The sequence below is a fragment of the Cetorhinus maximus genome, chromosome 3 (genome assembly GCF_964194155.1).
Source record: "Cetorhinus maximus chromosome 3, sCetMax3.hap1.1, whole genome shotgun sequence".
Classification (NCBI taxonomy): Eukaryota; Metazoa; Chordata; class Chondrichthyes; order Lamniformes; family Cetorhinidae; genus Cetorhinus; species Cetorhinus maximus.
In genome coordinates this window covers 152,166,794-152,180,474 of record NC_135881.1, presented here as the reverse complement: position 1 = coordinate 152,180,474, position 13,681 = coordinate 152,166,794, and the positions used below count along the sequence as shown (strand labels likewise).

The 13,681-nt window shown below is 39.0% G+C and overlaps 1 protein-coding gene across 3 annotated transcripts; it reads right to left on the bottom strand.

Annotated features, from left to right (window-relative positions):
* Window positions 1-276: 276 nt before the first annotated feature.
* LOC144678966 (iroquois-class homeodomain protein irx-4-like) lies at window positions 277-7,782 on the bottom strand. 3 transcript variants are annotated; one of them, XM_078539106.1, is made up of 6 exons: window positions 7,664-7,782; window positions 5,884-6,042; window positions 5,297-5,548; window positions 4,055-4,161; window positions 2,386-2,699; window positions 277-2,075 (listed from the first exon to the last, which is right to left on the bottom strand). In XM_078539106.1, exons 1-6 carry the CDS (start codon window positions 7,667-7,669, stop codon window positions 1,324-1,326), a joined length of 1,590 nt encoding a protein of 529 aa, XP_078395232.1. In that variant the 5' UTR covers window positions 7,670-7,782; the 3' UTR covers window positions 277-1,323. The 3 variants fall into 3 exon arrangements, with proteins under 3 accessions (XP_078395232.1, XP_078395233.1, XP_078395234.1); XM_078539107.1 differs by having other exon boundaries at window positions 5,884-6,049; window positions 7,664-7,765; XM_078539108.1 differs by lacking the exons at window positions 4,055-4,161; window positions 5,297-5,548; window positions 7,664-7,782 and having other exon boundaries at window positions 5,884-6,520.
* Between the last annotated feature and the right edge of the window lie 5,899 nt (window positions 7,783-13,681).

Genomic DNA, 13,681 nt, shown 5'->3' with positions numbered 1-13,681 from the left:
AATTAAATTCTGCAGCTTATGTTTGTGCTCAGTAAATACAAAGTAGCTCTTGAAAATGTATTGAATGATGTGATAAATTTATGCATTGTTTAATGTTTTGAAGACAATAAAATATTTTTTGATTTTTAACCAATGAACCAGTGTCATACCATTTCACCCATCCTGCTCCTGCCATTCTGTTAGGTACTATGGATAAAACTAAATTTTCTGTATTAAATATATTTTCCAATTAGACACGCACTTCCCAGCAATAAGAATGCACATGCACCCTGGCACCATAACCCTTAAACCTTGTTTTTCGAACATAAATGCTGATTGTTCACATTTTTCTGTGACTGTAACTATGGCCGAATGTTTTTTTTTAATTCCAAAAATAGCGACTTGGCCATTTGATTTAATTCAAGTTTGCAGAGGCGATGAAGATGATCTTCATAGTTTTAAAATCAAAATATTTGGGCTATTGTTTAATCTAATGTGACATGGCAGCAATGAGTTCAAGTGTACAACGGAAGAAAATGCTGCAAAAAAGTGTTGGCTGTGGAAGCAGCTCACTTTTTCCATTACTATTTCCCCAAAATATAATTTTTCAAATGTACTGTAAGTGCATGGCACTCTGTTATATACTAGATTAGGTATAAGTTGCAGGTTACTTTCACAGTACCTAAAACATGCAAAGCGAATAATATGGTTTGTGGGAACGTCCAGTTAATGTGATATAACTTTCAAATGGGAAATTGAAGCAGTATCGCTTTGACTCGACCTTACATCATTCTCTCTGTCCATAATGTAACCAGACAACACTCGTTCGTTACCTCTAAAAGAGCACATTTATTTCAGTGCACATATGTTTAACATATATTCTCGTATGTTTTAAAGCCAAAGAATTGTGCAATGGTGTAAACTTTTAATAAGTGTTGCTTGTGATCCATTGGCAGAGCTTGATGGTAGCATAAATATTTTTTTTTCCAAAACTGGATTTTCGGGGAATTATATTTGCATGCTTTCAAGCAGACTGCGAATTCCAACCCAAGGTACCCAACTCCTGTAAACTCTGGGATTGTAAACGTTACCGATATGTCTATACTATAGTTTAGACGTGCTTTCCAACATGGACTTGAATAAATTACACAGCACTATTCAGTTAAAGAGCTCTTGAAATAACTGCAGTTATTTTGTGAAACGCTTAAAACAGTGATGAAATATATAAAGTCCTAATAAAAGACGGGCTGGGTTTGTGAATAGAACGTCTCAAAGTTAAAGTTTGCCTCTTCGTAGCCCCACCACAAGGCTCCCGAAAAAAAAAGTCCATACCATTTGGATTTGTTATGAACAAAACATTTTGTTTCCTGTTTTAGGAAATGCTGAGAGGTCCTTATTAGTTTCTTGTTGGGGTAAGCCTGTGATCTGTCCTTTAATCATATTTGTAGGAGTTCCCAAAGAACGCCCCATTGCCTCTGTATCCAAGATAGCACCTTTGGTGGTGGCCCAGGAAACGGTGGTGTTGGTTAGTGCCTGGTTCAAAGTGCTGTGTCTGAGTAGAGGGTCGTGGAAAACCCCATCCACCCAATTCCTTAGGGTGGTTACTGGGGAATCTTGTCTATCCACCACGGTGGCAGGCATAGAGGTCAAGGGAGGCGAGGAGGAGATGGCCTGTTGATGCCGTTTCAACATGCAAGATGGATATTCAGTTTGGCTCAAAGAAGTAGCTGTTTGAGCTAGGGACCAGATCCGCGGCTTGTTCTCGAGCATCTGCTGACTATGCTGCTGCTGCTGGAAGCAAAGCTTGGACTCGCATCCTCTCTGTCTTCCTGCCAGTAGGTCTTGCTCGGAATTAGCTATCACTCGCTTGAGACAATCCTTGACCTTTTCAGAATGGCGATCTGCCGGTGTTGGCAGGGGGATCTTTAAAGAGACCTTCTTGCACTGGTCAGTCGGGCAATCGGAGACCCTGATCTGATTGCTGTCCATCTGCTGAAATGGGCCTTTCAATTCACACTCATCACTTTCTGTCTCCATCCCATCAAAGTCATCGAGGTCACTCAGCTGCAGCTCTTTGTCTTCTTTGCACGTGGGATCTGTCAAAAATACAGTTCCAGAAATGTGAGGATAAGTTTTGAAGTGTGTTCTAATTGATTTAAACCGTTTATCATATGCTTGCATTAAACAAAAACTGGCTAGAAGCTGTGACGCTTTTATTCCTATTTTTCTCCATTGTTTTATAACATTTTGAATTAATATAGATATAAATATTCTTGAGTTCTGGTTTGCCAGCGACATTTTTATATATGCGAGGCATATCATTTAACTATAAAGATTTAGGTACATTATTTAGTGTTAGATCTACGCTTATGCACGTCTACCAAAGAGAATACAGTGAAAGCGAACCATCATTGTGTTTATCTTGCGGGCTTTTATCGTTTGGACTTTCATCTTCTTCCTCATCGTAAGATTTCTTGTCATCGGTGCATTTATTCCTGGGCGACCAGGTCATTTTATTCTCTTTCTTGAGTCTCCTCCTGGCGTTGGCGAACCAGGTGGAGACCTGGGTCAGGGTCATCTTGGTGATGATGGCCAGCATGATCTTCTCTCCTTTGGTCGGGTACGGGTTCTTCCTGTGCTCCTGCAGCCAAGCTTTCAGCGTACTGGTGGTTTCCCGGGTTGCATTTTTACGCCTGGCTCCTGCATCCACCGCACCATATCTATGTGTGTTAAAGAATAATTTAAAATGAATAAACAACAGACTATCATTATGCAGACCTATTCAGTTATCCACTTTGAATTTGTTGTGAGCGTGGAGCGCCATGGTGCACTAGAGTATGCCATTTTATAAGCCTAGTATTTGGCCAGTAAGCGTTGATAAACACAAATGGATTGAAATGCAGTAACAATATTAAAAACGTAATAAAACATGCCCACAAACACATTTCTGGGGTATGGAATCTTTGAAAACTAAAGATTTCGCACCTCTGGCTTTCCTGTTGTTCAGGTATTATTGCTGCCATTTTATTCTACATTCTGTTCTGCCTTGAAAAGGTAAGGTCTATGTTTCACTTGCCATAATCAATGTGTGGAATGTAAAACATAAGTAACTCGCCTCTATGCGCCATGTGTAAAGATCATGTACAGTGCACATTTACTTTCACTTCACTTCTATCATTTATTTAGCTGTGGTGCCTGACAGTGGCGGGTAAGCTTTTGAAATATAATATTGATCCCCGTTGTGATAAAATATACGATTGAACGGGCGCCAGCTAAATTAAATGGCAGCATAAAATGCTCGGGCTACTGAAAAATTGCTAGATGAACAAGTGTTACAGAGGTGAGAGCAAGGGAGTAAAAGAGAGCTGAGGAGGAAACGTGGCTGTAGTCAGACCGTCGCATCTCCCAGTTTGATTTCTAGAGCATTCACTTTCTCTAAGCCTGTCGAAACGTTCTTGTTCATTCGACATACTAATAAAACAGTATGGTTCCCCCAAATACAGTTCACTGTACAATCATGTCCCTTCCTTCTAAGATAAAACAGTTAAATGCGTTAAAGTAAGACACTCAGCTCCACGTCAATATTTAATGAAACTTCGCCGGGAAAGGTCACACACGAGCAGTGGGCTTGAAGCGTTAAAGTGACTCAAGTGGTTTTTTGACAGTCTTGAAACTAATAACTGTACAGGTACACACACTATTAACATGTTCTATATATAAGATACAGGCACTACCGTACAAAAGGTAGTTTCAAAAATGAGAACTTTTAATCAAACTAAGAAATAAATCACGAGCAATTCAGAACCCAAGCAGCCACCTTTCTTCCCGTTTCACAGTAATTTTGATGTAGCTGCACTGAAAAGCCAATTTGCTTTTTTTTTTGGCATTTCCAAGAAAACTGCGGGTTGTTTTTGTTAATATTGCGTATTTATAATAGTTCAAAAGTTATACACATTTACACATACGTCCATCTCTCACAAATGGCTGCTAGGTGTATGTTTCCAGTAATTTTTAAAATGTTATTACTATGATCATGAGTGCAAATACTTTGGACTAGGATGATCTTCTTGCGCACCTGTCATACTGATACTGTCCCAAGCTAGGATCATATGGATAATAGGCAGCTGCCTGGGTGATTCCCGCATGCGCAGATCCTGCTGCATCCTTGGTGTCAAAAGGACTCTGAAAGAGACATGTTGGCACATCTTGACTTCATTACCAGCACTTTTATTTAATGGAAAACTCTGCACTGATTGTTTTGATCAGCAAAAAAGCAGCGTCTGAAGAACACTTGGCATTAAAACTACACAAACAATGGCATGCTACAATCAGATAAGCAGCAACAACACTAGGATCACCTGGAATTTATGTACAGGTCAAGTTTTTTAAAAAATGCTTTACATCGATATATTCATTTTGTTCAAATCTAAGATCAACCTGAGGCTAAGGTGTAAACGGTGGAAAAACATGAAGCAGCTTATTTCAGGTTCTGATACTTATGTTGTCGAACCTCAATTTCTGTAATGCTTTTATTTGCATGTTTTCAAATTGCTAATTCTTACAGGGTAACTCCCGTGTTTGGCAATTGATCCATCATGCCACGTCCAGTTATAAATGGCACTTTTCTGGCAGCTGTATTCATAACATAATTGAGCTATATTTCTCAGTACATAAATAGGCTTGCGGGACCGAAGATGCCATTTGCCAAAATGCATAATTAAACAAAATGCACTGTCCACAAATGCTTCCAAATTGCATAGCCGTGTTCTAATTCTGTGATACATGTTCATTGCTATACATAACTCACAGATCTATACATATGATAGTGAAGGATAGGCCCTTCAATTGAGAACTGCGAAATGTGAATGAATATTTATATCTATGAGCACTTATGATCTTAAGGCAGGTGTCAGGTAAACGTTCAATGTTAGGTGATAATAATAATAACAATGTTCATAAAACTACTAATAAAACGTTGGCGGCGCTTTAGCCGCAGAGAATGTGTTGTATAATAATGGTGGGATATTGCCTAACAGTTAATGGTGTAAATTAACTCTCAGGAATTCGCAATTTTACTTTAGGATCAAGTTACTCGAGTATATTACAATGCAGCATACGGTTACTGCGTTTTAATATGGAACTCTTGCAATTTACTAATGTCGATTTAAATACTTGTTCTGAATTAAAGGAAAAACAATTATCAACCTAGATCAAAGGGCTGACCTGACACTAAAGCCTTCAATGTTGAAGCATGGGCAGTTTGTTTTGCTCAAGCCTAATTGACGGTGATAATAATAGTGATCAGAGGATTACTTACCAATGAATAGAAAGCAGAGGGTTCTGTCCCATAGGTGACATAGTTGCCATATCCCTGGTTGGTGGCATACGGGCTCCCATACATTCCGAGGGCAGCAGCTGAGTTGAGCTCATGTCTGGCTGTGGCCAGCAGCCTGCTCTCATACATGGGACAATAGACAGGGGTTTGAGCAGAGGCGGCAGCCCCTGAATCCACCAGCGTCCTGCCGCTTGACTCACAGCACGTAGTCAGGGGATTGGTGGTCATCAGGAACTATATATAAAAAGACAAATAATAAAAACATATATAAATTGGGGGATCGTTCCTGCTGAATATCTCCACTGGGACTCTTTTATATCGCCCTATTGAATGTTCTTATTTTCCCCAATACTGAAAACACGTCTCTTTAGATCAACTTCGCTCCTTCCAATTACGCATGCATTTATTATTACGGACAGTAAACTTAAGCCACGTCACAATTTATCCGTATTGAAGTGAATTCAAGATCAGCCTCTGGGCAAAGCAATGTTGAAAAGCTGAAACGGCCACTAACAATCAATTAGTCCCTTGAATGCGATCAAAGAAATTGAAGGATCGATATGACATACCTGAGGTGCTGATGTGTAGGGATATCCGAACTGTGGGTACGACATTGTCCAAGGCTCCCAACATTCAGAAAAGAGAGAGAGAGAGAGACGCCTGATCTCCACGCTATTGCAGCCTTGCTCGGTTCCACCGTACCAATTGATTGGCAAGCGCACAGGCTCCTAGATGCTCGATAGGGCGAAGGAAAACGGCACATTTAATTTATTTACATACAGCTTAAAAACTTTTTTTTCCTTCCCTATACTGAACTACGCTAGCTTAGGAATCTCGTTTTGCAAGATGACTGGGCGTTACAGTTGGTTTCGAAAAATGAATCGTTTTGCAGCGGGGAAAACACACAAAGATAGCGAGTCAGATACAAAGTGTTCTGCCAGTGAACTTAGTTAATATCAGTAGGCATGACGTCAGATAAAGCCAGCTTTAAAAAGCCTCCAGTCTAACTCCAAGATACCTTCACGGGGGGAAAAACCCCCCCACAAATGTTTCAAATATAAATGCGAAAGAACAGCCCCGAGTTAAGTGTAGCCTCAATGTGAATTCCAAGGTAATTGAGCACAATATGGTATTTATACTAATTTAGCCACGACCATTGTTACAATCGTGTTACACTGTGTGGAAATGGCTGCTCAAAGTGTGGCCCATACTATTGGGTTAATAGTTGTTCGCTGATCGCTGGGGAAGGAGCTGAATTTAATTAGAAACATATTAATGAACAGCTGCAACTTGTGCTCCACCCTATTGTACTTCAGTAATAGAGGGTAGGAAAGTCAGCGGTCAGAGCAACAGTGAGCTCCACCATATTTCAATACACTCATACTCGCTACTGTACTACTTAAACCAGCAGTTAGTCAGTTAAACTAATATCCTGACTGCAATGGGAAGAGATCAATTCTTGATGTATTAGGTAACATATGTGTTTTTATATGTAAAGTGTTAGGTTTCAAAGATGTATCCGACCACTAAGCTACAATAGGTAAGAGCTGTCTTGTCCATTAATAGAACAATTACCCAGGAAGTACAAGATTTATAGGACACAATAAATAACCGGCATATTTATACATTTTTGCAAGACGCTGTCGTGCTAGTGATTTATGAAACACTGAATTTCCCCGTTTCTTTTATATGAATTGAAGGTAAAAGTTTTCCCCTGTGTGTGTGAATAGTGTGTCACAGAGACTTGACACTGACACAGAATAAACACAGGGACTTCAGAAGATTATTCACTAGATTCGTGTTTATGTATGTTGACACAATCATTATGAACGAACTAATGTTATAGTCCTGGATTAATACTGTGAATCGTTCTTCTCTTTCTCTTTAGATTCGGATGTTATCTATCTGAAGATATCTATGGACACAGATATGTAGACATGTCTGACTTCCTGCAACAGATAAACGTGAAGAAACTCTTCTCCACCTTAAATCGCGTCTTGCTTTGGTGGTACTTTATAGCACATTTCTGTACAAACCCATGGTGTGTAGACTTGCTCGAATGTTCATGGGTTCAGACATGTGAATAGCCGCGGGGTCACACTCTAATTAATGATGATGTTCTACTATTCTCCCCAGCTGGAAGACTGCCTCCAAGAAACGAATCTGCCCGCTTTGACAGCTCGATAGTGGGTGATTGATGACTATCCAGAGAACACAGTCTACATAATATAATATCTCCCGCATAATTGCTTCAATTTACAGATGAAAGTACGTGTTCTCAAATTGAGTTAGCCTTTGTAAAACAGTATTTTGACATATTAGGGTTTTAAAAAAAATAATGAAAATTACCTGCATTTAAAATATCCAAAGGGATCCGCGACCGTGGGGATTTACAGTATGAAGACACATGCAGTTGAATGTTTCAAACTGTATAGATCGCTATCTTCCAATTAGATTTATAGGTGATCTGCAAGAAGCTGAAAAGGTCATTAAAAAGTTTTAAAATAACATTCTCCTTTGCGGAAATTAACTCACAAATAGCAAAGGAAGTTTTAAAAACATTTAATCTGGGAACAGTAATTGCAACCTGAGCTTTCAGATGATAAACTCTAGTGCAATATCATATCTTCATCACGGGAATGCATTTCTACAGGTGCACAATATTTCACCATTTGCACGCACATCGCTGCAATCGTTTACTTACAAACACATTTACCCTTCCCAGTGAGTCTTGATGTCATTGCCTACTACGTACCAGCACAGAGGCCACTTGAGAATTGTAAAGATAGGCAATGCACTCTTTAATTCTTTAATTAATTTCACTATATATTTTTTAAATTATTTCAGATATTATTGCCCAAGGTTCAGGTCTTTTGCAATATATCAGTGGGCGTGGGATAATATTACTGTTGACCGTTAAAATTTTTAACCCTGTGTGATCCGACCCAAATCTCAGTAAGACAATTATGTACTGACATATGCGAACGTAAAGGACATAATAATTGAATTGCAAAATGAGAATGTTTGTAAAACTGGTGACGGAATGGTTTCCTTTCACGTTATGAGAAAGGCAATCTTTAAGGTTCTGAAATAGGCCGAAAGAACGAAGAGGGAGACAGCAAGGGGCGAGACTGCATGAGACGGCAGCGAGAGCTTAGTGTTTGCACATATCTCTTGATGCCTCTGAAAGGTGATGGTCCCAGAGAAGATTCCAAGATACAATCGGCTACTAAACTGCGCACAAACCTATTAAACATCTATTATCAATGCACGAATGAGCACACGAGATCCTAGTAATGGAACACATACGCTTTTCAGAGCTCAGGTCACCCGTGTCAAGTGGTTTCATATCAAACTGTTTTAGTGAGATGGCGAGATTTAATGACACCTCCAGACACAAAAGGAGATAATAATTGAAATACAAAGCCAGAATGTTTGAAATCGGGTTCACGATACGTTCTGAGATCGAATGGGTATATTGAAGAATTATCAACAACATCCATCAATTATTATCCTTTAACTTCTTGTTGACTTTAAAGATTAATGTTTTGTAATAGCCGAAATAAGAATAAAACAATACTGAAAATTACCGCCCCATTCTTGTAACATTATTAATATGAATGCACGGGGAACTGTATGAAGAACATTTTATAAAGAACACACGCAGATTTAAGTTTGATTTTTTTTAGTTATATTAATCCATAGCTTCATTTTAGGTAAAATAATAATATTTGGAAAATCAGCTCATTAAATGCATTAATTCTGTAAAAGTTTTGATTCAATTCGATGGAGTCCAAGATTCCTTTAAGGTGAGATCCTTTCAGTAGACTTCCTGAATCTCCTGGCTTTATGGTGTTGTTGGGGAGTCCTATGAAATATTCAGGTACATCAGCATATGCTTTTACACTAAAACAGCACCAAGGGTTCCCTGAAACAGAGTCAGAGTTGTTCATGTTAAAGATGTAAAGCAAACGTGACACTTGCTGACAAATAAAGTGAGCTGTACATGTTGTCCATTTAGGGCTGTGACACGGAGCTGAACGCCAAGACGATCAGTTAGTGACTAGTCCCTCACTCTCACTCTTCCTGTCCTCCAGGACATATTCATCCCTTGCAGTTAACACCACCTCTCCTATTGCACACTCCCATTCCAAAAGGGCAGGGAAAGGGAGTTTAGCCACAAGAACATGTTAAAAGCAGACAGCACGGATCAAAGAGGACATGTTATTAAAGTAAACTTGCCACTTAAATTGAAACACTCCAAATTCCAGAATACTTAGGCCCTCAGAAGAATTTTTGAGTCACTAACTTGAACCAGACTTTTGCAAGGCCAAAGCTTTTTTCAAAGCTTCGAATATATAGTTAATGCACATTTTACAGCAACATCACAATAATTGGCTTTCAATGAACACGATGTAATGTAACCTCAGTTTTAATTCATGCCCCGCCAAGCTGAGCCTCATTCATTCCATACATAACTGACGGGCGCTTCTCACTGCTTTGCCATCTGAAGTCAAAAGTTAAGCTATTGCTACTCGTAATGTGACCCTTGTTTGAATCGATGATCTCATGAAACACCGAGATGGGGTTGATGGGCACTCATTAAACCAATGGGACCTTAACAAAGAACTGTCCAGATGAATTAGTCAGTATTAATACATAGAAATAAATAAAAACCACTGCTCCGGAACTTGTTTCATTTTATTGCATTAAATCTCACATTCTTAATAATAGCGCTTCTCAAAAAGTTAAGCATTCTTTCCCAATACTGTACTTACACCATAGAGAGTCCATGTTTTTTTCCTTAAATACATACACTACTTTTTGACGGATCAATACAACTTCTCAAAAGTTTAAAAATGATTTATGTATTTTTTTAAGTATTTACACAAGCAACAGGGAACAGTTAAACACGGCCAGGAGATGAATGGATGGCCCCTTTTTTTGGTTACCTATTCTTGCTCTGGGTTTAGCGATCGCACATCTCCATTGGCATGCGGGTTACATCTGGAGGTAAAGTTGATCCGTCGCTGCGGCCTATGTGTAAGGTCTGCAGGTCTTACCAGTGATGCTTGCACAGGCAGAGAGCTGATGCAGGCATTCCCCACTCCCTCTCTATCTGTTTCACAATTCGGGAAGTGTTTTCAGCCCCTGAGCTCCAGAAACACTCCAGTAAAACAGTGACGTACTGAAGCTGCATAGCTCCTTGCCTCACTCTCCTTAAAGATACAACATTGCCTTAGGAGGAGCTCCTGTGATCCGAATAATGGACACATTATTACCAATTTTACCAAAGTTCAGCCATCTCAAAAAAATTCCACATTCTGAATTTAAAAAAATGTTCCTGTCACGACCTTTTCAGCAAATAAGACGTTAAAGTGCGGAGGATGTTGTCTCTTCCTTGATCCAAGCATCAAAATAGACTCAAACTTTTTGAGACTCACTGCCCCGCTTTTCAGTGACCCCTGCGCCGGAGCACCAAATGCATTTCTTAAACAGGAATGCGCCTATGGCTCCTTTCTCGGTATTCATGACAGAAACGATGACATTTAGACAAGGCTGATCAATACAATATGATCAAGGTATTAATCCGTGATTCAAACAGCCCTGGGGTTTACCTTCGGACCCATCCTGTCAATATTGTTTTACATGTCTGTCAGGACCGTCAGCAATCTGATCATTAAACTGAATTTATGGAGCATGCCTCTGAGAAAAAAAAACTCATAAGTATCAGCTCGAAGATATCTTTACACCGATGTTTTAAATTATATTTATCATTAATCAGTAAAGTGATTGGATTAACTTTGGCATGCGATTTTGATTTTCTGTTTTCGTATATCAGCTCTTGTTAAACTTACTTCTCGAGACAATTCATAAGATTCATTAGATGTACAAGCCCATCTCTTCCGAATATTGAGGACTATACTTTTGAAACTATAGATACATCTATACTACTATTTAAAATAACATTACACACATGGTTGGTTTGCAATCACTGTTTTTGCTACCAGATTGTGACAGGTTGCATATGCACACTGTTAGCAGCATAATACAGCGAGAGGCAGGGTGGATATATGCATGGGAGTTATATCATGGCTGTGCTGTCATTCAGCACTGGCCAATGTCAGGCCTTTTATTCCCAAATTATGATTAGACTGTGTGAATCTTCCCTCTCTTCCTGTTACACTCATTGTCGCTGGCACAGTCTATGCAATTGATGGCAGAAAAATGATGTTCACGGAGTTCAGGGTCAATTCCTTTGCTGTAGGGACTTCATTCATTTCTTTCAAATATATAATATATTACCGTGTTTAAATCCTTTGGACGAGAAATACATTTAGCTCAGTTTAATACAGACCTTGGAAATCTTAAATGATATTTAAAACAAATAAAAACTGACCCCTATTCAGCCTAATACATTTGACTCACCTTCATAAGCTTCATCAAATGAGATTTCATCATAAAAGCAGAATACGTACATTGCATTTTCGGACGTAAAAATGTCATCCTTCTTGTCTGCACCACAACTTTCTTAAATATCTCGAAGATTATAGTTCTGTAAGTATTCAAACAAAAAAGACATTTAATAGCAGGATCATTTCTGCTGTTTGTGCACCCTACGCAGAACATGGTTTACGTTATACGTATATTTGTTTTAAATATCCTGCAAATTAAGACTCCACCGCCAGAAAAGTAAATGATGGACGCGAGTTTAAAGAGAGCAGATTATACTGGATGGATCTAAAATTCGGGTCATCCCAACTTCATGTGAAAGATTTCTGGCAACAATACAAAGAAACAAAAAAATCAAAAATCTCTCAGGTCTTTTGAGCATCAGTTCTGAGTTACATGGGTTGATCATCATCACATGGCAAATTGTATGCGGAACCGATGTAGTTGTTTAATTGGTGGGTGCAAATTCTGGGTTTCAGGATTAAATGGGGGACACAACCAAAACTGTGCACTTTTAAAGGACGAAAGTTTCATAAGATACAGGCACCGAGCGCGCATAGGATAGAAAACACAATTTATACAACGGTGATATTTGTCAAGACACTACCATATCCTAAAGCTGTTAAAATTGCATTGAATAGTTGCGGTTAACGTAGAGAAACAAGTTCCTAAACTTACAATGATAGATATATATTGTAAAACAGCCTGGTAGTATCCTTGTACGAGGTCTGTTAACAGTGAATGATTCCGTGCAGTAAAATAACAACCTGCCCAAATAAATAAGAAGGATGAATTGGTATTTGTTGGCTGCTGTTAAGAAAAATGATTGTACTCTAAATAGTAAATTGTACAGTTACACTGTACTGCCAGCACCTACACAACTTTAAAATATTTATTATAATCAATCTTGCAAAAAACATTTTTGACAAGAAACTGGTTGTTCTCTGAAGTATTCTCGTTAATTAAATTAATGACTGAAAAATCTTTCAGTGTTTAATTTGACATGTTTTATAGAGCATCAAACCCCTAGATTGACACAAAACAACTCCACCCAATGTCACATATGGTCACTTGCATAGCACACATGATTGTCAAGGTGTATAGAGTTACCTTCAGTAAGCATACATGAGAAGGGATTTCTTATTGTTAACATCCAGACTGTGTTTGTTGAATGGCTGTGCAGGAAGTTGGATCTTTGTAAGCCTTCATTTCAATTCAAATAATTGGGCCTAGTTTGATATGTTTCAATGCTTTCTTTTTCATTCTGATAGAGTGATCCCAAATGTAATTATAATCCTAGTGAATGAACCAACTGTCACATCCATGCTGTGCAGCTAGCTCTTGGGTTCACTAACTCTGCAACATTTGCATGATGGTTAGTTTAATTACAAGCTCTGTCTGATTCGCACATGTTCAATAAATTCTGCACAGGAGTTAATACTTCATCTGTGGGTAGCAGAGTGTTGCTATAACATCCAAGGAGTAACATCTCAATCAGGATGTTCCCACCATGATACTCCCATGGTTGAAGGACATGATAACCAGCCACATAGTGCACCCACTGCTTTACAGACCGAGTACATCTTATAGTCAGCTGACATAAATACCTCTAAGCATGCCCTTGCAAACAAATCCACTCCCCCAGCCAGTTGGCACCATAGACCCCTTGGGCTGATTCATCTTCCCTCTTTGTCAAGCCTCACAAACCACTTTCCTCTCACCCTGCTCAGTCAGTTGATGTTGCCCTCCTTTAGGGTGAATTCCTCCAAATCAGTGGCCCTGGGAATAATCATTCTGAATCAAATGGCTATTGGGGGAAAAAAACACTTCAATCGTAGGCAGATACATTGGCTGTTCAACATGTCTACAATATGATGCAGCACCCCAAATTAACTGGAGTTGGAAATGCTTACA